This window comes from Camelus bactrianus, chromosome 32 (genome assembly GCF_048773025.1).
Source record: "Camelus bactrianus isolate YW-2024 breed Bactrian camel chromosome 32, ASM4877302v1, whole genome shotgun sequence".
Taxonomy (NCBI): Eukaryota; Metazoa; Chordata; class Mammalia; order Artiodactyla; family Camelidae; genus Camelus; species Camelus bactrianus.
The window spans coordinates 8,359,282-8,383,584 of record NC_133570.1 but is presented as its reverse complement, the minus strand read 5'-3'; the positions used below and the strand labels follow the sequence as shown (position 1 = coordinate 8,383,584).

General features: G+C 48.6%; 1 protein-coding gene across 10 annotated transcripts in view; it reads left to right on the top strand.

The window, feature by feature from the left end:
- Positions 1 to 24,303, top strand: part of HECTD4 (HECT domain E3 ubiquitin protein ligase 4) — a 164,631-nt gene that overhangs the window by 125,954 nt on the left and 14,374 nt on the right. For all 10 annotated transcript variants that reach the window (XM_074355855.1, XM_074355854.1, XM_074355850.1 and 7 more), the window contains exons 52-64: positions 91 to 217; positions 3,558 to 3,695; positions 5,287 to 5,423; positions 6,952 to 7,112; positions 11,126 to 11,307; positions 12,492 to 12,697; positions 12,993 to 13,123; positions 13,431 to 13,636; positions 15,318 to 15,497; positions 17,782 to 19,088; positions 20,111 to 20,318; positions 22,766 to 22,989; positions 23,076 to 23,227. In XM_074355855.1, coding sequence (XP_074211956.1) covers positions 91 to 217; positions 3,558 to 3,695; positions 5,287 to 5,423; positions 6,952 to 7,112; positions 11,126 to 11,307; positions 12,492 to 12,697; positions 12,993 to 13,123; positions 13,431 to 13,636; positions 15,318 to 15,497; positions 17,782 to 19,088; positions 20,111 to 20,318; positions 22,766 to 22,989; positions 23,076 to 23,227 — 3,359 coding nt within the window. The remainder of the gene's footprint in view (positions 1 to 90; positions 218 to 3,557; positions 3,696 to 5,286; positions 5,424 to 6,951; positions 7,113 to 11,125; positions 11,308 to 12,491; positions 12,698 to 12,992; positions 13,124 to 13,430; positions 13,637 to 15,317; positions 15,498 to 17,781; positions 19,089 to 20,110; positions 20,319 to 22,765; positions 22,990 to 23,075; positions 23,228 to 24,303) is intronic.

Genomic DNA, 24,303 nt, shown 5'->3' with positions numbered 1-24,303 from the left:
AGAGCTCAGGGGTGAGAACTGTGAGTCAGGGAAGGACTGGTGCCCGCACGAGGCCTTCCTTCTCCGTTCACGTGTGCCTTCTCCTTCCAGGAGGACCACTATGCCCTGCTGGTGAAAGCGTGGGAGACCAAGGTTTTTCCTACTATCCGAAGACGCTTCCGCAATGAAGCAGAGCGGAAGTCGGGCCTGGACCAGATAAAGGGAGCTCTCCAACTAGGTCTGAGGCTTTGTGTTTTCCTAAGGAGCTCGATTCATGACATGAAGAGATGCGTGTAGATGAAATACAGGATGTAAATCAGAAAAAGAGGCTCGTCTGAAGTCGAGCCAGACCTGACAGTATCTTCTCCCTGGGCCTTTACTGAACTTGGGAGTATTACTTAGCCTTTCTAGACTTCCCTCACCTTTAAAATGGAATCGATAATGGTAGCCACCTCATACGTACATGAAAAATAAGAATGAATACAGATAAAGCTCCTAAGAGCAGCGTACATAGTAAACATTCAGTTAAAACAGTTCTAAGTGTTGCGGTAACTCAAGTGATGATAGTGAGGTCTTTCTCCCATGGCCAGCAATAGCGCCAAGTCTGACTACAGACAGCAGATTAGGAGTGAGTCTGAAGTGCAGATAGCTGATTCCTGTTTTAAGGCTTTTCCTCATCTGTGAAACACCTGCTTTTTGAGATGCGCAAATGCCTTTCCCCAAGAGGCCCAGCCGCTCTTCTGGTGGAACCTCAGTTGGGGTTTTCTGCCGTCATCGTGGCAGTCAGAGATGCTGTAAGAAGATGGTTTTGTCCCTGTGTCAGCAGTCTTTCTCCTCTTGTAACTTTTGTCCTGACTGAGACTAGAAACAAGGAGAAAAACCACTAAAGGGCCTTTATTTCCTCATCAACTTACATGCTGAATCTCTGATTTCCAGTGTATCTCGGTGATCCCTTTTTCTCAGACTGGTGCCAGAACTAGTCAGTGTGTGTACCTACCCCCTTTCTATCCCCAAAGCTAAGACCAATGACAGCGGAACGATCATGTTCATATTTAACCGTGGAAATATCCACTCATCCTCTGACTTGGTGTCATCGTTTCCACTCTCATCAGAGCCCTCTCTCAGCTGCCAACCCAAATTCCAGGGCAGATCATTCATGTTCTTCTCTTTTCTTTTCTCTTAAGAGTTTCAGGCAGAGGGAGCAACATCAGGAAGATCCTCGGATGGGAGTGAGCTTGGGTGGAGGAGGGAGCGGCAGTGAGGCTGACCCAGTGTCTGGAGAGCAGAGAGGGTGAGGGAGGAGCTGCAGGAAGGACGAGAGGGAGCAGGGAGCTGTGGCAGCCTTGGCAGGGACTTTGCGTCTTTGATTCTGTATAAAATGAGGAGCCTTTGGGAGGTTTTAAACAAAGGAGAAACGTAATCTGCTGTAGTAGGTCCTACAGATGGACAGATAATTCATGCCCCTCCATTCACTCTCAGCATCTGAAAGAAAATGCCGTGTCTGTGTTACATCAGACTGCGGAGCAGATTTCATCTTGTTTTCTGACGACTTTCCCTTAATCAGTGTGATACCAAACTCGCTGCTCTCTGCCATGAAGCACCGTACACGTCACTGACTTTGAGAACCAGGAGGCTTTGTTTCTGTTGTATTTATTCAGCCATCGATTCATCCAACACATGCGTCCCGGGGTCAGGCCCTATGGTAGGGATTAAGGAGTCTTCTGCGAGCAAGACACAGACGGTCCCTCCTCCCAGAGCTTACATCCTAATGGGAAAGAGGTAATGCAACAACATGCCCCACGTGGTGAAGGCTGTGTGTGGTCAATCAAGAGGCCACTGCGGGTGTAAGGAGGGCAGCCCGGTCTAGCTTGGCTGCTCACACAACATAGTATTGAAGCTGGGACCTGGAGCTAATTCAGCAAAGCAGCGTTACGTTTCCAAGTAGGACACACTGTTTGTTCCGGGAGTCTGGTGCTGCTTACGGCTTTGGGAGAGTGAGAAGGGGGAGAATCTTTACAGTGTGTAGATAGAAGCTCGTGTGTGTGATCATGGGTTGCCCTGCCTTCATTTTCATGTAGGTTCTGCTTAACTCAGGATTTCTTTTTCTTTCACCATTTGGTCCCAGAGCCATCTTAAATGTCCGTGACCAAGTGTGCCTTCTCTTCCTCTGCTCGCAGTTTGGAGGAGGGAAAATATAGATAACACAGCATAAAATTTTTTTATCCAAAGGGAGCTGCGAGACAGAGCCAGACCCACGACTCCTGGCCTCTTGACTCACCCAGAAGTGTCTGTGGCCCCTGACACACATGCTGCCAAGGGATCTTCTGGGGCTCCGTCTGTGCAGCCATGCAGGTCATCTGAACCACATTAACTTAAACATGAAACATTTACCTTTCAAATACAGTCTCCTTCAGTGTAGCTGTGGCAAAGGCCGAAAAGAGGATAGGAAGATGTCTCTAGTGCCCAAAGGGCCACCTCTGTGAGGGTCCTGTTGTCAGGACCCCAAGGAGGGTTAATGAAACCATCTCTGTGCTGTGCAAGACTTAATTTGACATTTTCCCCACGTTCCCAGGTTCCAGCTCAGTAGACAGCAGAGGTTTTTTTTTTTCTCTCCTACCCACATTTCTTTGGAAAAGTTAGCAAAGTTGCAAAGACTACTTTTCCATAATCTAATATCAGGCCACATGTCACGTTATTCTCTCTGACACTTCTTTCTCTAAGCATCCTCCTCTAATTGCAGCCCCTACTTAACTGGCTCAGAAAATTGCTATGCCTTTTCATTACAGCAAGGCCAACAAAGAAAGGAATGGTAGTTAAGTGTGATGGAGATACGCCTTGTTTAAAAGCAGATGCTGTCAACACTGGCATCCACCACTTCCCCAGCGGTTTGGGAGGTGGGAGGCGGCAACAGCAGATGGAAACAGGGTGCCCCACCTCTCCACCCTCCCCACAGTGCTGCTTTCTTCAGGGCCTTTCACACTTACTTACTTGTTTTATTCATTAATAGTGGCTGTTGTTATTGAATGAAATGATGTCTCCTCAATCTGAGAAGGAAGGACAGCAGATTCCAGTAGTGGATGAAAGTTAGTGTAGCTCTCTGTCTCTCTTAAATAAACAGTATGTGCTGGTTGTAGCAATGATCAAACACAGAACAAAAGCACAAAAAGTAAGAAAAAAAACCACCACCCTCACTTTCTTCTTACTCTCCATTTGTCATGTAGTTTGTTCTCTTGACCTAACTAAAATGAAGTGACTACATGATAATGAACCGTCATTTTTAACCATTCTCTATTGATGAATATTTTCATTATTTCCTTCTTCTGTTATATTTCCCAGCAGCACTGCGGGGAGTGTTCTCACACCTTTACACACTCATGTTTGTGTTTCTGTGGGAGAGACTGAGAGATTTCTAGAAATAGGGCATTGAGAATTTTAAACTTGGTAGACACTTCACCTTTGCTAAGAGGTTACGTACTCCTACAAACAGTGTTTGAAAGATCCTCTTATCTCTTCATTCTAGGAATGAGTCAGTGTCGTGGTTGGACTGAAGATCGTGTCATTCTGTTCTGTTCTTCCAGGCATGGTGGATATTGCCCGGCAGACGGTTGAATTCCTTTACGAGGAGAACGGTGGCATCCCCAGAGACCTCTACCTTCCCACCATTGAAGACATTAAAGACGAAGCAAACAAGTTCACAATTGACAAAGTTCGAAAAGGTTTTGCTTTCCCCCTTCCTTCATCTGTGAAACCTCCTCTGAAGTGAGAAGTTGAGTTTTCCCAAGCATAAGCTTGAGTCAAGCAGCTGCTGGCTTTCCTAGGGTGATTTTCCTCTCTCTCAGTGCCGTGACCTCTTCCAGGCTCTCCCGTGTGAGGCCCTACAGCTTCCTGGAGGGGCACGAGCAGATGCTTGTCTGGCCTCTGGGGGCCTCTTGCACATTCCCAGAGCGACTGGCGTGAGCCGGGGGAGCCGGGACGCTGGTCAGAGGGAGGAGCGGGGCCTGGGGGGAGCACTGCAGAGAGGCCCTCAGGCTTAGTCCTGGCTGCTGAGCTAGTAAACCAGGAGTATGTGGTTGTGCTGTGCTGATTAGAATTTGATGGAATGTGTCTATTCTTTTGATTAAAAATCTATTGCATATTTTGAGGAAATTAAAGTACAGAAAAGCACAAAAAAGAGAATTTCAAACCACTTATTATTAGACCTTCACAAAAATATCAGAACATCATGGACAGAGTTAGGCATATATATATTTACTTTTCTTTTTTCTTTATTCCTTTTCTCTATTTTTTGAGAGATGTAATTCACATGCCATCCTTTTAAAGCCTACATTTAAGCGGTTTTCAGTATATTCACGAAGTTATGCAACCACCAAACCATTGCCTGCAATTCCAGAACATTTTCATCCCCCTAAAAGAAATCCTGTACCTGTACCACTCCCCATTTCTCCTTCTCACTAGCCCCTGGCAACCATTAATCTGCTCTCTGCTTCTATAGATTTGCCTAATCTGGACGTTTCGTGTAAATGGAGTCATAACAACACGTGGTCTTTTGTGTCTGGCCCCTTTCACATGGCATGATTTTTCAAGGTTCATCCCTGTTGTAGCTCATGTTGGTACTTTCTTTTTATGGCAAAATAATATTTCATTGTATGGATAATTCCCCATTTTGTTTATCCATCATCAGTTGACGGGGACTTGGGTTATTTCTGCCTTTCGGCTGTTATGAATAATGCTGCTGTGAACAGCCGTGTTCTAGCTTTTGTGTGGGTATGTTTTCATTCCTTCTGGGTATATTTGTGGGAGTGGAATTGCTGGGTCATGTGGTAACTTTATGTGTAAGTTTTTGAGGATCTGCCAGATTGTTTTCCAAAATAAGTGCACTATTTTACATTCCCACTAGCATGTGTGAGGGTTCCATTTTCTCTACACCCTGACCAACACTTAGTATTGTCTGTCTGTTGATTATAGCCATCGTAATACCATCGTGAAGTGGTATCTCATTGTGGCTTTGACTTGCGTTTCTCTAACAACTAATGCTGATGTGTATCTTTTCTTTCTTTGGAAAAATGTTTATTCAACTTTTCTGCCAATTTTTTTTTTTTTGTCTTCTTGTTTTATTGTTGAATTGCCGGAGTTCTTAAACAACATTTTGTTGTATTATCTTCCAGACTGAGCTGTGTCCCTTTTGGATTAGAACTAAACTGAGGGTCTTGATCAGCGCCGTAGAGCTATTTTAGACCCTAAAATATAGGGTCCCAAGGTGATAATGGTACTTGCTCCTGAAAAAACTTCTCGCTCTCCCCTCCTCAGGTCTCACGGTAGTAACCCGCTCTCCAGACAGCAATAACGTAGCCAGCAGTACAGTTGGAACCGCTCTCCCCAAATTTGCCATCCGAGGGATGCTGAAAACCTTTGGGCTTCATGGAGTTGTCTTAGATGTGGATTCAGTGAGTGAACACCTTTTATATACACTGAGACTTTCATGCCCAGACTCCAAGTAACCTCAAAAAGTGATCACGCAGATAGATTACTCTTCAGCTTGGGGGGAAGAAACCAGGCTGAGTGCTGTCATGACAACTGACTTGCCTGAGATTTTCTCATGGGCCCAGATCAGGGCTGATGACAGAATATAAACTCCTGACTCTCAGTGCCGTCAGCTCCCTCAGACCGTGCCGCCGCCGCCATTGTTTTCCACCAGCCGTGTTCATACTGCCCCTACGTTCTAGCTACCTGAGCTCCAAGGGAAGGTCCCCCTGTTGTCCTTGATGAATGGATAATCTGCTATTGTCATGATTGTCATACAGACTCAAAGAAATAGTTTTGTGATTTTGATATCGTCATCTTACTGCTTCTCGCATCCTCGGTTTCCCCACCTGGAAAACAAGTGTATTAAACTAGATAGTCATTTTCTTCTCTGCTTTGCGGAGCCCTCTCAGGGGCTCAGCAAGGATTGCGGAACGGGAGGTGGCAGGGAAGAAGGAACAGAGACAGGGAGTCAGGGCCAAGCTGAAGCTTTCTTTTGAAAACAGAGTCCCGTTTGAAAGCCATGACTGCATGGTCCTCAGGTTGTAAACACATGCTTGCATTTAAGTTTCCCACGAGGGAAAAACTGATGAAATGGTACACAGGTTAAGCCTAAGAGTCTCTGATAGAGAAGCACCAGTCACCGTGTAGATAGACTTTGTATCTGTCTAGTCTAGAGAGACACATAATGTTAGGTATCATTAATGCTTTGAAACTGAAAGTCTTACATCTTTGACTGACTCTCTTTTACCAGAATGTAATTGAAATCATTACATTTTTAAGAGAGCCTTTTGGCTGGTGGTTTACTAAGGTGAACTTTCAGGCAGAAAATTCCGTCAATAATACTGTTAATCTCCCGCTACCTTATGATACAGATTTCTGATTCTGGTTATCAGAAGTTATAAACCTGACACTATTTTTTCAGCAGTGGAAATGTGTGAAAGTAAAATTAGAAAAATAGAAATTTTGTTCATCATTCTGTTATTCCTCAAGTCGTTTGATTCCCTTTAATATTAATCCCTAAATAAAAATTACATTGCTGTTTGAATCTAGAATGTATATGCATGAGCTTACTTTTAAAATTTTTCTGGCAGTAAAATAGAGCTGTCAGATTCCCTGCTTTTACCGAATTATTAATATAAAAACAACGAACATAAATTTTACCTGGCAACAGTGTGTGTTGAACTGTTACTGAAATATAGCACTATTTAAGTTTCTAACTCATGATTACATTGAAGTTCTTTAATTTATTGTACCAATTAAAATTCGCCAACTGGTATGAAAAAGACTAAACACACTATCTGAACTCTCAACTCTCTGATATGACACTGCATTTACTGCTATAAAAGTTTGATTGTATATATATATACACACACACATATTTAAACATGGGAAAAATAAGTCAGTGCTCAAAGAAAAAAAACAATTAGACATTTCCTTTTCCTATTGTAGGTGAATGAATTGGTGCAGGTAGAGACGTACCTGCGAAGTGAAGGTGTGTTGGTGCGATACTGGTACCCTATTGACATGTTGGAAAGGCCTCCAGCAGGCTACCGAAGGACTGCCACCAATGGGCTGGTCACGCTGGACAATACCAACCTTCAGATTCACAGGTAAAATTGAGCCCCTCTTTTTGGAGGGTTGCAGGAATCCACTGACTGTGTCTTATCTCACGTGCCGTTCATCGTTGACAAGAAAGCTTTTCCTTCAAAGAGCTGAGAGTTAGAAGGAGCTAGTAAAGGTAATAGAAAAATTTCAGGAGTTGGGAAGAAAAGTTCCATCACCCAGTATCACCTGGCCTGTCAGGCACTCTGCTGTGAGCTGGGGAGATGGAGGGGGAGCTGGAGATTTGGAGAGTGTAAAAGGAGCAAAGCAAGACAGGAAGAGACAGTGACAACGACCGACGAGGAGTCCAGGGGCTGGGTGAGCAGCGAGCTCGTTTCTGTGATGCTAACGAGGTATTTCTTGCCCGCTGCTTTGTGCCCAGCGCACTGCAGGGCCTCTCAGGGGTCATGCGCCTGGCCTCAGTGGATTAAAACCTAAATATCTGGCAAAATTCCCTCACGTGCACCTGTAAATTGTTTCAAGCCTAAAAATTCTTGCCATAATTCAGAGGAAAAGGAAATAATAAATGGAGTTCTCTGATAAAAGTTTCCATAAACTATTTTTCATGCTGTTCAATCATTAGCATCACAATTTCTCATTATATTGTCAATTTTGAACCAACCTGAGTATATTTTCAGCTTAGATCTCTCATTGGAATGGTAGGTACGTGCATCCAGCTGCATCCTTGCCATTGTCACCCAGATATTCCGTCACTCCATTGGGTGGTCTGAAGTTCAACTTGACAGTCAAATTCACAAGGCCAAAATAGGCCGCACTGGGCATTTGCTTCACTTAGGAAGATCCAGGATGGAAGCAGGGCTCTCCCCAGGGCAGTGTCTTCCATGTGTTTACAGCAGGGGTCGTGGTAATCCACACAGAAGTCCAGGGGCCGTTCTCTGACCCCATCTACCCAGTGACAACCCGCGTGTGAGGGACAGGCTTCACATGGTCATGTTCACGTGGTGGCTGAGCAGCCCCACATCCCAAAGAGAAGCCAGTATCTTTTGTGACAACTCCACAGGCACAGCTTCCAGGGATTCTGGGAAGACATGCCCAGTTAGCAAGAGTCGTGGTACCCCCGAAGCTGTGGCTCCCCACCAACAGTGTTCTCCTTTCAGTCCTCCCAGTCCAGATGCAGCTTGCCAATTGTGGGTCATTTTGACCATAAGCAACATACCTGGTGATATTGCTGATATTCTGCTTTTGTCAGTTTTCCAAAGAATGGAGCTGAAAGCAAGTTCACCAAGTCTGTTCTTACATGGATGAGGCACTGGCTTTGTTGACCGTTTACTTACAGATAACCTAATAGCGCCTGAAATGTAGCATGTGAGGCAGAATCTGGTCCTCCTCCTCCAGTGGTCTTTCCTTGTCTCTGAGGGGCCCCAGGGGTCATCCTTTGTCCTCACAACCGCATGTAACCAATCAGCAAGTCCTGTTGGCTCTTCCTACAAAATACATCCCAGTCTGTCTACTTCTCCCCATCTCCGCCACCACCACACTAGTCTGAGCCTCAGCTCTCTTCTCCCCACGACAGCCGAAGTGATCTTTTAGAAGATCACAAATCAGATCATTCATGTCTCTCCTCTAATTTAAACCTTCCCATGGCGTTCCATCTCCCATGGAGTGGAATTCGAGCCTGGATCACGAAACCCTCTGTGAGCCTGAGAGTCTGTCTGCTCCTCCAGCGCCCTCTCCTGCAGCTTCTCTCACACACCAAGCTTGTTCCTTCCTTGGCATCTGTGTTTGTGGTTCCCTCTGCTTACAGTGCTTTCCCAGAACTTTGCTCATTCTTGTCACAATAAATATGTCACCTTTCCTAAAAGGCCTTGCCTCACCATCTAATCTGAAGTAAGCACACAGTAGCACGTGGTCGTAGACTGTAATTTACTTCCCTTCCAGGACCTGATGTTTTTTCTTTTCTTCTTCTTCTCCTTCCCCTTCTCCTTCTCCTCCTCCTCCTCCTCCTCCTTCTCCTCCTCCTCCTCCTTCTCCTCCTCCTTCTCCTCCTCCTTCTCCTCCTTCTCCTCCTTCTCCTCCTCCTTCTTCTTCTCCTTCTTCTCCTTCTTCTTCTTTTTTTTAATTTGCTTATTCTGTATCTTCTCCCTCTAGAACATAAGCTTCCCAAAAGCGGAGACCTTGTCTGGGTCATTATTGGAGCCCCTAGTGTCTAACCTGGGCCCTGGCTCTCACACTGTAGACTCCAAATATTTGTTGAAAAGAATCCCCAAACATATATGCTCGACTATCAACATAAACTATTCAAAGTTTGTAAAGCTTTATTTAATAAGACTTCCATATTTTTGGCAAATTTCTCTGATTATTGACTATTGACTAGCAACTGAGACAAAAGGCAAGAAAGTGCTTTGTAGAGTGCTAGGTTACAGATACAAGACATTTATTATCAGTACTAATGCAGTGATCTCGGTACTGGGAGAAATATGAAACATGCCGCAGTTTGATCAGTAAAGTGACAGAGTTTCCGGTCGCAGTGCGGGTGTTCATCAGAGGTGCGCTCTGTCTGAAGCACTCACGTGGATTGGGCTAGGACTCTGGGAAACGAGGTGGAGGGCTTGCCAGCAGAGCCTTGGGAGGCGATGACAATCTTGCAGGGTCGACTGGAAATAGTCTCACTCCAGCTTCGCCCTGGCACGTGAGCTTCTGAAACCCGGGGAGGGAGCGGAGCGGAGTCTGGAGGGTGTTCAGCTTTCACAGTCAGACCTCATCTGTTCTGCTGCCCTGCTCCTATGAGCTCTGCTAGCATAGTTGACAGACAGACTTGCGAGGAGGGAGGAAACAGCTGGAGTTGGTTTGTTTTAAATTCTGGCCCAAGAATATTGCACACTGTTGGAGAAGAGAAAGAAGCCAGCTACCACGCAGCATCTTAGCTGCCTCCTCTTTCATCTTCGCGTCGTAGCTCTACAGACTCATCCGGTGTTACGTGTTGGGTGGCGGTTTCTTTCGTTGCCCTTTGGCCCAAATCTGAGTTATGAGGGACCAGCGTTACCTTTAAGTCAGGTCAGTAGGTGGTATCAAATGACCCTTGTTGGCTCTGAGTGGGGTTTAGACCTAGACTTCAGAGAAGCAATGAGGCTGCTTCTAACTTGCCTTTTTGGTTAAGTGCGTAATACCAGGAGAATTTTAAATTATGGGGACTAGCTAATAAAATAGAGGGAGCCTCCCTTATGCTTAGTATTAGCTAGGTTAGATTTTTTACCAAGAGGTGCGTTTCTAAATGAGACCTGCTTAGGCACTAATGAGCTGTTATTCAAGGTGAATGCCAATCAGTTCATACATTCATCACAGAAAAGGGGTGAACACAGTGACATTTTTATGATAGCTTTACTGAGAGATATTTCACATACCATGTGACTCACCCATTTAAAGCATAGAAGCCAGCAGTTTTTAGACTGTTCAGTTCTGCAGCCATCACTACCATCAATTTTAGAACATTTCATCACCCAGGAAGAAACCGCACACCCACTAGTGGTCACTTCCCATTCTCCTGTCCCCTCCTCAGCCCCGCCAATCTGTTTTCTGCTTCTGTGTATTTGCTTAATTCTGGACAGTCTATATAAACAGAATCATACAGCAGGTGGCCCTTCGTGTCTGGCTTCTTTCACTGAGCACAGCGTTGTCCTGGTCTATCCGTGTTGTAGCCTGTGTCAGAGCTTCATTCCTTTTACTGGTGAATAATAATCCACTGTACAGATCTGCCGTTCCACAGCTGATGGACATTTGGGTTGCTTCCACTTCTTGGCTACTATGAATAATGCTGCTCTGGACACATGTATATGAGGCTTTCTTATGTGAACATATATTTTCATTTGTTTTTCTGCAGTGATTTTTGAGTTGGGAAAAAAATCAAACATAATTAAATGTGGCTTTTTGTTTAAAACACAAGTGTCTAGCTCAGCGTACAGAACCTGAGATGCGGTCCTGCCCTTTCAGCCGCCCGCGGCCCTGCCCAGTGTGGGGGCCGAGCAGCGACGCTCAGTTTATCTCCCCTGCCCTTTCCTTGCAGGGAGCTGCTGCGATGCGAGGCCGCGCTGGCCCGGCTGTACTGCCGCATGGCCCTGCTCAACATCTTCGCCCCGAAGCTGCCTCACCTGTTTACCCGCCTCTTCCACATCCCTGCCATCCGGGACATTACCCTGGAGCATCTGCAGCTGCTGTCCAATCAGCTCCTCGCTCCTCCCCTCCCAGGTAAACCTTGGCTTTGCTGCTGTCACTGCAGAAAGCAGCTCCAGGCTGGAGCAGCCCTGAGAGGGAGCCAGGCGCCGAGCAGGAGCGGTGCTCCGTGGGCTCATTCTCCACGTGAGCGGGAGGAGGAATTCCCCGCACAGGACCTTTACACTTAGTGTAGGTGAACCGCATGAAAGATCGCGGTTGTCTTGGCAGTGCTTTCTCACTCTTTGAAAAATCTAAGTATATTACATGACATTTTAGTCGTTAACCTGTTAAGCCGTCATTGAGCTTCCCAAAGTAATCATGGATCAAGGAAAATGAAGTATTACTTATGAAATCTGGTCACTGTACTGGGGTCACAGACACTCTGTTTGGCATCATAAAGAAAGGAAAGCGGTCCTGCTGTCAGACTCCTCCAAAGAGACCTAACTGATTCATTGTGACTACAGGCGGAGCGGTTTTAATGGGCCGGCCTGTGTGCGTCGGCTCAGCTTGGGGCCCTCAGGGTGCGGGCTGGTGCTGGGTGTTCGCTCCCTGGTGAATGCTATGTGATGAATCTGCCCGCAGCCCAGGTGAACACTCAGGGGCCCCTTCTGTCTTTCTCTGGCGCCTTGGCCCCCAGCCCACTTCCCTTGACCTCCCAGCAACTAAGATGGGAGCAAGAGGTAAGAGGGCTGGCGACGTTCTGAACTTCGAGGGCATCTCACAGCCACGGGGTCCCAGCCGGGGCCTGTGTGAGCTGCACCTCCATGGCCCACCCCAACAACGCAGAGGCTCTGAAACAGACTTAGAATGCTTTCAAGTGCTTGTGGAAGAAGGTTTGCCACAGGAACAACACTTGCTTTACAAACTCCACTCTGAGTCGCCCTGGTGGTCCCTTGGGGCAGCTCAGGGTGGGTCAGACTCCAGGAACTCCTGATCCAAGCAGCTCCAAATCTACCTGATTAATAGACCTGGACCTCCACTCACGACTTTAGGAAACATTTTTTTAGCTTAAAAGAAAGCAAAAATGTGAAGACCACTGAACTCCTGAATCTACCCTCTCCGTGGGGTCAGGTTGGTAACATCTATTAGCCAAGACATATGTCCAGGCTGTCCCATCCCAGTTATCTGGACAGGTTGCTCCTTGTTTGTCACTTAGGGTCTCACAGTCCTTGGCCCCCGTGGTTCTTGTCAACTTGTGTCTTCGTTCTTGTCCCCAGACGGCACCATCAGCTCCAGCTCCATCCTCCTGGCACAGTCCCTGCAGCACTGCGTCCATGCCCAGAACTGCTCGGCCACGGACCTCTTCTACCAGGGCAACTCCCAGACAGTGAGAGAGTGGCTCAACGTGGCCATCACACGGACCCTGCACCAGGGCGAGGAGAGCCTTTTGGAGCTGACAAGACAGATCTGTTCTTTCCTGCAGGTAAAAATCTAAAGCTCTGACATCCCTGAACCGGGGTTACAATTTTTAATTGGAAATCTTATTGGCTGACTAAAAATGACACTTTCTTGCTCAAGCCTCCTGCCCCACCAGTCTGCTTTTCTTCACAGCTCCCCTGTCTTGGCCCATCTGTGGTGTCCTTCCTCCCAGTGGGCTTTTTTTGTCCTCCCCAACCTGTTATAGCTTATGCATTGGTCTGTCCTTTGCCTGGGAGCTGAGAAGATGAAATGCTCTTTTGGGGTTAGCCTATGGTTTTCTTTGTTAAATGTCTCTGCAGACGGCACCCGAGCAGTTCCCCTCTGAAGAGTTCCCGATTTCTGAGTCTAAAGTCAACATGGATGTTAATTTCCCTGGGGCAGCTTTTGTCGTTGTGTCTTGCAAAGAAAGCCAGTCTGGATTCCGCAAAGAGTAAGTTGCCCATTCTACAGGAGATGGTGATGGGGAGAGAAAAGTAAAACGGATGCTGGAGAAATTGACAGGAAAAAAAAAAACCTCACGTAGTTTTTATTCTTTAAGTCATCCTATATTTGAAAGTGATTTACAGTCCTTCCCTTACTTCCATGTTTTGGAAATTAGTTTTTATAAAGGATGACCTGAAATGTGGAAATGACTCATACGTGCCCAGTTCTCACTTACCCCCTTCTCACGACGAAGTGTCCGTTGGTGCCCCCGGCGTGCATGGTGGGATTCTGCTCACACTCATCCCCCTCCTCAGTTCCTCTCTGTACAAGGCGCCATGGGCGCGGGTGCTCGTGTACGGGCTGGGCCACAAAGTGAAGCGCAACGGCCAGCTCAACCTCATCGAAGCCGTCTGCTACCCGCGGGACGCGTCTCCGGCCAACACGGGGCTCACGCCGCCTCCTACCACCAACCAGTACCCTTCTGTGATCCTCTCCACAGACAAGGTGCACATCAAACTGGGTAAGTCTCTGAATTAGCTCGCAGTCATAAGAACAGCTTGAAGTCATTCTCTGCTTAACTTCTTTGTGAAAGCTGGAAGGATTTTCTACCTTGCTGTGTTCCGCTTTCCTATGGGTAAAGAACAGGACCGCGTGGGCAGTGTCTTTCAGAGACAGGAGAGTAAATGTTCTCCCTCGCCGGCCCGGGGAAGGCCTGGTAGATGCTGCCCAGGCTGCAGTGGGGATTTCCTTTCCTTTCACAAGTGTGTGCTGGGACACATACTGTTTAGGACGACCTGAACAGAGCCGTCTCATCACTTAGCTGTAATAATCCTGGCTGTCATTCCTCACGTTCTTGTGAAAACAGAATTCTTTTGGGTGTAATGTGGCTCCCTGAGACACGGGCCTCAGTGGTCCTCCACGCCCCATCTAAATGGTAAACCAAGCCTGGGAGGGAGGCCCAAGTGCTCTTGTCTCCCTGGTGTCCTCTGTTCAGCCTCTGCAGTTTGAAGTTTAGTTGAAGGCTCTGTCTCTGTAAATCCTGAAGACGTCGCTGACTGGCTGCTTTATATGCCGGGCCCCGCTGACTCTGCTTCTGCATGAGCGCACAGTGGGGAGGAAGACCTAGTCTCAGGTTTCCACTGTGCTTCCTTGGCGTGTTGGACAGGAAAAGATGGACATGTGTTAGCTGGAGACAGTTATAAAGATGTATTTAAACTTTCAGCCAAAATTGAGCCTTGGCTTCTCCACAGCCGCAATCCGGGGACATTGCATCTTCAGGGAATAAAATGAAAGGACATTTCTTAAGTGATTTGGTCAGTGCTAAATAACTTTATGATCTCTTTTTATTAGGGTCTAGGGAGTTATAGTTCAGTGGTAGAGTGCATGCTTAGCATGCACAAGGTCCTGGGTTCAATCCCTGGTACCTCTGTTTGAAAAAATTTTTAAAAATAAATATTAGGGTCTATTTTTTTCATCATATTTTGCCTAGACTGTTTTTTAAAACTTTATGTATTAAACAAAGATGATCTCTGTCTTACCTATCATTCCCCAGATAAACACTCTCCCCAAAGTACAGGCCAGTCAACGTGGTTCCTCCTGACTTGGCCAGAGACCCTAGACGCCCTGACTTATGTCTGGCCAGTGCTTGTGGAGGGGGTTGGGGGGTTAGGGTGTGAGGGGGATCAGGCCTCAGGGCCTTTCTTCTCTCACCGTGGGCGGCTTTGGTCAGATTCAGGCCACGGCACTGACAGAAGTTAGTAAAGAAGAGTCAGAGCCCAGGGTCCTGGTAGTGCCTGAAGCCTGGGGGCCCTTGCTGGTCCACTCTGTAAACCTCCGATAAGCTGGCGCTCCCTGGGACTGCAGCGGCACCGGGCGGGGCTGTTCCAGCGAAGCATCTTCTAAAGTCTGACTTACTGTTTCCCTGCCGGTCATCGGGCTGACGGGGCATTGTTTGTCCTTCCCTGTCCCCTGCTGCCCTTTGTCCCACTGTCACACCAACAAGAGGACATCCTCCGGTCCTCCTGCACCTGCAGCTGAGTCTGTCTGGAGAGTGGGGAGTTATATTTCTTCTCGGCCCCAACACATGGGTGGATGGGCTTTCCGGCCCTGGCTATCTGCGCACACCTGGCGGGTCTTTTTCACAGGCTTACTTCGATCAGGTGCTGCCGCTCACAAGCTTCCTTCCTGGGTGCTTCTTCTAGGGGTGTCCCCCCCTCCTGGAGCCGTGCTGGTGTTGCACTCTCTGCCCCTGGAGTTCCCGCTGGCTGTGGCCTTTGCAGAGCAGCTGCTGTCCTGGAAGTCAGAGGACGGCGAGGGGAGAGCCGAGGACGAGCCTGACACCATCCCGACGTCTGTCCTCCTGCAAGTGGTGGAGCTGCTGGGTGAGGCCTCCCTCCCCTCGGGAGCCTGAGGAGGGGGCTTGCCGCAGGGCCTGGGGCAGCCACAGGTAGCCCAGGCGGCGACCGCTCTCGTCAGGTTGCTGTCATTTGAAGTGGGCTTGGGGAGTTGAGTGGAAGGTGCTGTCTAGACTTCCAAATCCATGACTCCCAGAGTATTTCCATTATTTTGAGGGAAATAACTAACCAGTTAGGAAAATAAGATTAATTTTATCATACTTTACTTTAAAACACAAAAATATGCCATTTATGGTAACTTTGAAGGTGAAAGGTGGCATGGAAGTGAATGATGTTAGAGAGTCAAACATGACCTCACAGCTCCTGAAAGGTTAAGAAGAGATAGCATTTTGGAAAAACTCATGGAATGGTTAACTTAAGGTTTGTGCATTTAGCATATGTAAATATACTTCAAGAATTTTCTAAATATTGAACTTTAATGATGTGTCTGCTTAAGTGTTTAGGGATAAAACATACTGATGTCTGCAACTTATTTTGAAATGAAATCAAAAGCTAAACTGAGTCTGTGGGTAAGCGGAGGGGTAGACAGATGTGTAATAAAGCAAACACAGCAAAATGTTAACGGTAGAATCGAGGTGGTGAGCATACAGATATTTACTGTGTAAGTCCTTCAAGCCTTCTATATTTTTATATTTTCTCCTAATAAAATGTTGGAGGGAAAAACATGTTGCAAACTCAGATGTCCTTAAGGGTCAGGCAGATGACGTCAGTGAGAGAAATACAACACAAAGGTGGGCCCGGGACTATCCATGAACTGGAGGGCACGTGCCCTGGTGGGCAGCCGCTGCACCCCGCTGCTCATTGCTGTGTAAGAATGTGGCCCCAGTCCTGCCAGATACTATCACTTTTTATTTCAAGAAAAGCCAGAAATCTAGATACTGATGTGAATTTCCCAATTTTTTAATGTTGAAAACAAATTCAAATTCTTTAAAACACACTGGGCAGGGCGTGGGGGGAGGTGAGCAAGGAACCACTGTCTGTAGGAACAAGATGTCTGTGGCCGGTCTCAGCCACGGGCCACCATTTGCAGTTTTAGTGGCGAAGACTTCTCTCCGAGGCCGTCCTCTTCCACAAGTGCCCAGTGGCAGAGGAAGGACAATGGAGAAGGAAACACAAACATCTGAGGTCCACAAACACCTGGCCCTGGACCCCACTGGCACTTGTCCCCTGTGAATGGCTCCATGAGTGCCGATGTCCCGGGACAGCCATGAGTTCATTTTCAGTTGGAATTACCAAACAGCGTCACCGCTGAGAGTAGTCAGCCTAGTTCCCTCCTTTGTAGGCTCCGGGCTTAGCCAAGATGATCGGTAAGTCAGCTGGACCTGGACCTTGCGACTCCCTGCCCATAATGTGGCTGTGGATATAAGACACACGTCTGGCATGACCAGGACCTTGGCACAGATGTGTGGCCCATCACTGTTACAGACAGTATTTCCCAAACTTAGTTGTTCTCATGCCGCCTTTATGTGATTTCTGCCACGTCTACCAGTCATGCGTGTCATGCGTATTGATTTGTTCTTGTGGCAATCAACTCCTTTCTCCTATTTTTAAACTTAAATTTAATTTCAAAGGAAACTTTGTGTTGCTACTTTAAGTGAAAAATTAGTATGCCTTGCTATAACTATAAGATAACTATAAAAATGAAAAGGGTAAACAATTACTGTTATGAAATGTGACTAAATACTGTTGCCTGTCAAAGGCTCTCGGTCTCTGGCCTATTCTCTGTTAAGAATATTCTAGCCCCACAGGAAGGCTTCCTTGTTGACAAAATCAGGACAGAAAGAGGAATTAAAAAGGAATAATTTTCCACGTGTGTTTCTGTGCTGTTTGGTAAAATTGGGTTGTATGCCCCCAGTAGGAAGCATCCCATGGTTCAGGAAACACTGTTCTAGTGATTTGTCACCAACCTGCTTGATAACTTTACGAGAAAGAAAGTAATGATGTGTCGGCCTGAGCTGCGGAAGCTGGCTGCGTGCGATCACACGGCACAGGGGTCCAAGCCGCGGGCTCTGGGGCCAGCCTGTGCGACCCTCCCTGTGCGACTGTGACTGTGCGGTGGCGTGTGAGTCCTTCAGCTCTTTGAGCCTCTGCTTCTTCATCTGTGAGATGGGGATGAAGGATGTGGTACCTGTTTCACAGGGTCGCTGTGAGGGCTGACTCCATTAAAATGCCTAGAACAGTGCCGGGTACATTGTAAGCTTTGTGTAAGTGATTGCTTTTTTTAATAAGTATTCCTTTTTATTTGCCTCAGGAAACTTCCTCTGGACCACGGACCTGGCGGCCTGCGTGAAGGAGCTGGTTTTCCAGCTCCTGGCAGAGCTCCTGCGCACGGCGCATGGCCTGGAGCAGAGGAAGCACCCCGCCGGCCTGCCCTCCTCCGTCGCCCTCCAGCTGAACCCCTGTCTGGCCGTGCTCACGGCGCTGCAGTCGGAGCTCCACAAGCTGTACGACGAGGAGACGCAGAGCTGGGGCCCGGGTGGCGCGTGCGGAGGCTCGGGGGCCGCGGCAGCCCCCGACCACGGCCGATTCTCCACGTACTTTCACGCGCTCATGGAAGGTTGCCTGGCGGTGGCCGAGGTGACCCTGCCCACCAACATGAGCGTCACCGCCAGCGGGGTGACCTCGGCGACCGCCCCGAACCTCAGCGACTCGTCATCCTCCTCGTCGTCCTCCCCCGGGCAGACGCCGCAGAGCCCCAGCCTCCTGTCCAAGAGGAAGAAAGTCAAGATGAAGCGGGAAAAGGCCTCCTCCTCTGGGAAGCGGCAGTCCGCGCGCTCAGTGGACGCAGACCCCGCCATGCTGAGCATTGGGGGCAGCAAGCCCGAAGATATGCTGTGGTTCCATCGAGCCCTGACCTTGCTCATCATCCTCCGGCACCTCACCAGGAAGGACCCGCAGGGGCTGGGCGTGACGAGCGACGCCATCGCCGACGCCTGCCAGGCCCTGGTGGGCCCCACTGCCCACAGCCGCCTCCTGGTGATCTCCGGGATCCCCACCCACCTGGACGAGGGCATCGTCCGAAGTGCCATCCGCAAGGCCTGCAACGCCCATGGCGGGGTCTTCAAAGACGAGATCTACATCCCTCTGCAGGACGAAGACCCCAAGAAGCCCAAAGACAAGGCCGAGGGCGGTGATGGGAAAGCCGAGCCAGAGAAGACCCTCAGCTTCCCCGGCACAGACAGCGTGGAGGTGAGCACGTCCAGCAGCCCGACCCCTGCCGTGAGCGTCAGTGCCTCTGCGTCCACCAGCCAGGCCTCCATCTGCAGCTCCCAGGGCATCTCACAGGCGGTCAGCGACCTCTCCGCGGATCCACTGCCCTCGGGCCTCGAGCTGCCCATCCCCGCGGGCCTGTTGGAGCCCCACGTGGTGTCCAGCCAGGAGAGCCTGGACATTTCCTTATGCAGCACCGGCAGCCTGGGCAGCCTGGGGAGCCTGGGGGAGCCACTGGACAACGCAGAGACAGCCTCGGGGTCGGACATGGGCTCCATGTACACAGTCACGTCCCTGGACAACCAGCCCCTCGCAGCGCGCCCCATCAAAGGCTTTGCAGTCGTGGAGGTCAGTGTGCTCGTGCCTTGGCGACCACTTAAACCGTGAGCAGTAAGAATCCCCCGGGCCTCTTTAAACCTTCTAACATTATTTCCAAGAGACTATCTGATAGGTGACTCTGGGGCCCTTAGGGGAGACAACAAACACGTATCATGTCGATTGTCTGTGTTTGGGGTCACATCTCAGAGCGATAGCAAGTCTGATGTCAGGAAGTAAACACAGTTCGTTGTTGAGTGCGGGGCGGAGGGACATGGGGGCTCAGAGGGGCTGACCCTTCCTGACGGTGGGCTTTACCAGGTACTTTCCAACTCAGGCCGCACTGGCATCTTTCAGAGTGGCCTCGGGCCTTTAGAGCCATTGCCATCAGCAGGAGGGATCCCTGCTGAGCAGGCAGAGATCAGACTTGCTGTTCGTTCTGTTCCAGTTGATCATGAGTTTCAGGTGGTGCGTGCGTTGTCGCCAGCTTACATTTCTGCTTCAAGTTCCCATTATTTCTTGGGCCTCCTTGTTTAGAAACCCTGCATCCTGTGTCTCGTGCACCCTCTGTAATGGGAGTCAGGGGTGGGGTAAAACCTGCCCTCCCCCTTATTGGATGTGAAGAGGAAGGCGCGAGGAAGAAACCTTGCACCGTCTTGTTCCCCACCCCAACCCACCCCATGGGCTCTGAACAGAGAGCTCAGGATCCAGCGGTTGGCTTCCTCCCCAGAATCACTTCTTTTAATCTGTCCACCTTCTTCTTGGGGACTTTCTTAGAGCCAAGCATGAACTTTACCCCACTGGGCATCTAGGTAAAGCCACAAGCAGGGTTTATCGACAGAGGTTTCCAACTGAGTTGTCCCCCTGTAAGTCACTGCTGTTGGCAGGTGAGGGAGGCTTTACCGGCAAGGCCAGCTCGCCCAAGTCAGGCGATGCCCACAACGCTCAGGATGAGTGGAGGCTTTCAGGGACGGCGGGAGGGAAAGAAAGGGCATACCTGTTGAATGACTGATGTCTCACTACTCAAGTCCTGACCCTTTTCTTTGTTCACACAGATAAGATCCCGAGCCAAAATCGAGAAAATTCGAGCAAGTTTATTTAACAATAATGACTTGATTGGTTTGTCAAGTTTGGATGGTGAAGATGAGTTGATGGAAATGTCCACAGAAGAGATTCTCACTGTGTCTGTAGTAAATCAGAGTTTGTTTGATACACAGGGGAGCCCAGGGTTAGAAGATTATTTCAACGATAAGTCAATTAAAGGTGGGTTATGGATTTTTTTTAAATAATAGACTTTCTTTGAGCAGTTTTAAATTTACAGAAAAATTGGAGCAAAAATCACTCCCCCCCACCTTGCCCAGTTTCCCCTGTTCTAACATCTTACTGTAAAGAGGACCTCTGGGGGTCACAGATGGAAGAAATGATTCAGAGGGTACTGGGGACATGGGACAAGAGGTTCACTGCGTGGCTGACAGAAGACGCATTGTGTGCATCTTCACATGATGCAACGAGAACACTCCTACCCTCTCCCAGCAGAGCTTTCGGGGCCTCAAAGGCCGCTGGGCCGGCCCGGCCGCAGGCCTGCCGCGTTCAGCCAGCCCGGGGACCACCAGGAAGGGCTAGGCCGCAGCCTGCGTCAGCCTCCAACGTGGGCTTGCGGTCAGGTAGTTTTACTTCTTTTTGTCTAGCCAGGCTTCCCGTTGCTCAAGATCAAGTGTCTTTATTTTGTTTTGTCTTCTGGGGCCAGAATGTGCCAAGTCCACTGCTGGTAACCATTTGGTCCTATGCTTGAGGAGGCTAATGCCTCACCCTTTAAAACGAATTCTTGGGTAATAAACAGTTCCAGTTCCTTTTTTAAAAAGTCCCGCTTTGTCTTTCTGGTGGCTCTTAATGTCGGTGGACCCTGTCTGGCTTCCCTGTTTCTTTTGTTCACCCAGGACGCAGGCTCTACCGAGGCTCCATGGAGCTGCACCCAGCAGAGCCTGAGGCCAGGACCCGCCCCCAGCTGTGCCTCAGAAGTGGCAGCAGTTTCTTTTTCCTTTTTATAATTATAGTCCTTTGTGTTGTCATTTTTATTCTGTATCAAAATTTTTAATTTATGTTCTCTTTTATAATCTTTAATACTATTTAAAACTTCACAATAGAGTCGTTGAGTTTGTCTTGTTTCGTGTTTTCTGAGGACAGAAATGTAATAATTGAGTATGGGTTTTGTTGTTGTTTCAAATTATTATCCCCTAATCATGAAACTTTGAAATGTTCCCTCAGGACTAGGACCAGAGTGAGGTCCCCCCAAAACTCAGTTATCTCTGTGAATAATATTTTAAAATTTACAAAAATCAAAATAAATGCGTAATATCCATGGTGAACAAAATACTAAAATTTTAATAAAGACAGATCAGAATTACTGATTTTTCCTTTTGAATCTGGCTTTCATACAGTTGGCATGGTACCATTTTAATATTTTGCTCATCATGGGTTTTTTTTTGTATTAATTTTGATTCTTTTTTGAACACTGTATTAAAATATGTATCTTGATCTCTGAGGTTTTCGGAAATCTTGCGCCTGAGGGGCTGCCTCCCTCTCCTTGCCCTGTTCCCGGCCCTGTTCCCTCACTGGTGTGTGTTCCCTCAACTCTCAGCTGCACCACGTAGGGGCGGCAGGTGTAAGATCTGTGGGAGCTGGGAGGTCCTTTTCTGCCGTAGTTAATGCTTCACCAGTCTTTTCATACTTCAGTCTGAATTTAGTTCTAGTTCCTGATTGTGTGATAGTCAAACCTTCCACATAAGGTACTCAGTATTTTGAGAACATATTTGCCACGTAACAGCCACACATGTTTTCTTTAAGTTGTGGTTCTGCTGAGTCAGCTCTTAGGTCTCCAGTTTGTGCTCTGGTTCCCTCAGCCGGGCTTGACCTGGAGGCGGCTCTGGAAGGTCAGATCCCCCCGAGAAAGAGGATGAGGAGGATGGCGCGGGAGCAGAGGGGCGCGATGAGCACGTCAGTCTGGCTCGTAGGTCAGGGCCCTCGGCCTCGAGGAACATGCAGATGGGTCCTGACTAGCCCCTTAGGAAAGGCGAGGGCGCCTTCTGGAGTGCTTGTCTGGGGCCAGAAAAAAAAATCTTTTTTCTCGTGCTTGTGGACAGTTCTCTTGTTACTTGAGAGAACTTTCTTTTCCATCTGCTGGTTGTACTAGTTTTGAAACGTGTCCTCTGATAATAACTCATTGAACAACTTGTACTTCGCACTAAAAATACTTGAGCCTCTACGTCCCCTTGTTCCCTGAGGACTGTCCCTCACAGATGTGTTGTTGAAGTTAAGAGGGGTTCAACCGCCACAGTACAGAGACCCGGGGTACAGAGGCTCCAACCCGGTAGAAAATTATTTCTTGCACACGTCAGAGCCCAGAGAGAGCCCTGAGGCCGGCCATCCCTGGGGCTTGTCATGTCCCTGGCCAGCGGTGGGGGCGAGCACAGCAGAGAGCACACGGGCCCCGGCAGGGCTCACGGTCCACATCACGGGTGTCACTGAGGTGTGTGCCCAGAAAGGGGAGACCAGGGCTTGGTGGGCAGGGCGTCATCGCCACTAAATGCCCATTTCCCACCTTCAGAAATAAGTTGTTGATGGAAAATAAACAAATCAGATGCTGCAGGGGGCTTACCCTGACAGAGCGTGCTCACGGCAGAACTGTTTGCCCTGCCTCCACTCTGCAACAGGAGAGAAGCTGGTGCCCGGGGCCAGAGAGGTGCTGACGGAGATATTTAAGAGCTGTGCCCACTCGGAGCAGATGCTGAGCCTGACCCCCGTGAAGCCCATCAAAGTGTCTGACATTTACCTCAGCAAAGAGCAGATCAACTCCCAGACGCCAGGCAACCTCCTCCACCTCTTTTTCACCAACGTCCGGCCTCCAAAAAAGGTGCTGGAGGACCAGCTCACCCAGGTAGCACCCCGACCCGCCGCGCCTGTGCTGGGCCCTGGGGCGCACCGGGCCGAGCCTGAGCTCCCTCCCGCCCTGGTGCCCTGCAGATCCTGAGGAAGTACGGCGTGCCGAAGCCCAAGTTCGACAAGAGCAAGTACAGCAAGGCCGGGAAGGAGCAGCACCCCGGGAAGGTGGTGAGCACCAAGCGGCCCATCACCAAGCCGCCGGCCAAGGACAAAGCCGTGCTCAACAGCGTCAGGTGCGTGACCGAGGAGCTCGGAGAGTGGGCCAGGCTGGGGGACGCGGGGCCAGCGCTCAGCAGGCTTCCTGGGCGGCTGTTGGCCCCTCTGGGGAGTCCTGGCTCGGCTCTGCTCTGCTGCTGGAGTCTGTGTGGTCCTCGGCCTCGTCAACGGCAAGAGAACATTTCATTTGACGCACAAGGATAGTCAAATCTGGACCGTGCCAGCTGGAAAGCAGACTAGTCTGAATTAATAAAACATCTAAAATGCACAGAATTGTTGAAAAAGTCTAATTCCTTTACCCACACATAAGACATATAGTCGTGGTAGAATGGCTGTAAAGCACCTACGTGCATGTTGGAAAAATTGAATCACCCCACACATAGCAAATGCTTTAAAATAACTGCACGATGTTTTATTTGCGCATGTGTATTACTTTCTTACATTTTAAATGGCTAAAATAGGACAATATTCAAAAGCATACACAGTGAAAAGCCACCCCTCTTCCCCTCCATCCTTAAGCCTCCCGGTTCCCCTCCCCGAGACTGCCTGTGTCACTCACGCAGCTTTCCAGGACTCTTCTGTGTACACCAGCAAGCGTATACACACCCAAGTGTCGGGAACCGTACAGAATGTCTGTACCGTGCCGTTTCTACTTACAACTAATTTTGGAGATGATTCCATATTAGCACAAAAAGAACTTCCCCCGTCCTTTTTTAAAATAGCTACATAATAGTCCATGTGTGGATGTGCACGCATATTTAATAGAATATTCTTTAGATACAAGCTTATGGCTCTCAAGTACTCACAGTTGAAATTCAGATGGCCAAGTATTACCGAGCAGGAGTCTCTAGCAGACTTGTTTAAACTGTCAGAGAAAAAAGTGTCTTTTATTAATTAAGGATGCATACATGGTGCTTTTAAATCAGTGCCGTCCTGCAGAACTTTCTGCTGCTTCCCTGTGCCCTTCAGCACAGTAGCCACTGACCGCGTGTGGTCCTTGAAGTGGAGCAAGTGCCATCAAGGACCTCAGCTTACGATTTTATTGTAATTTAAACTTAAGCAGCTACACCTGGCTGGTGCCTGCTTTTTGGAC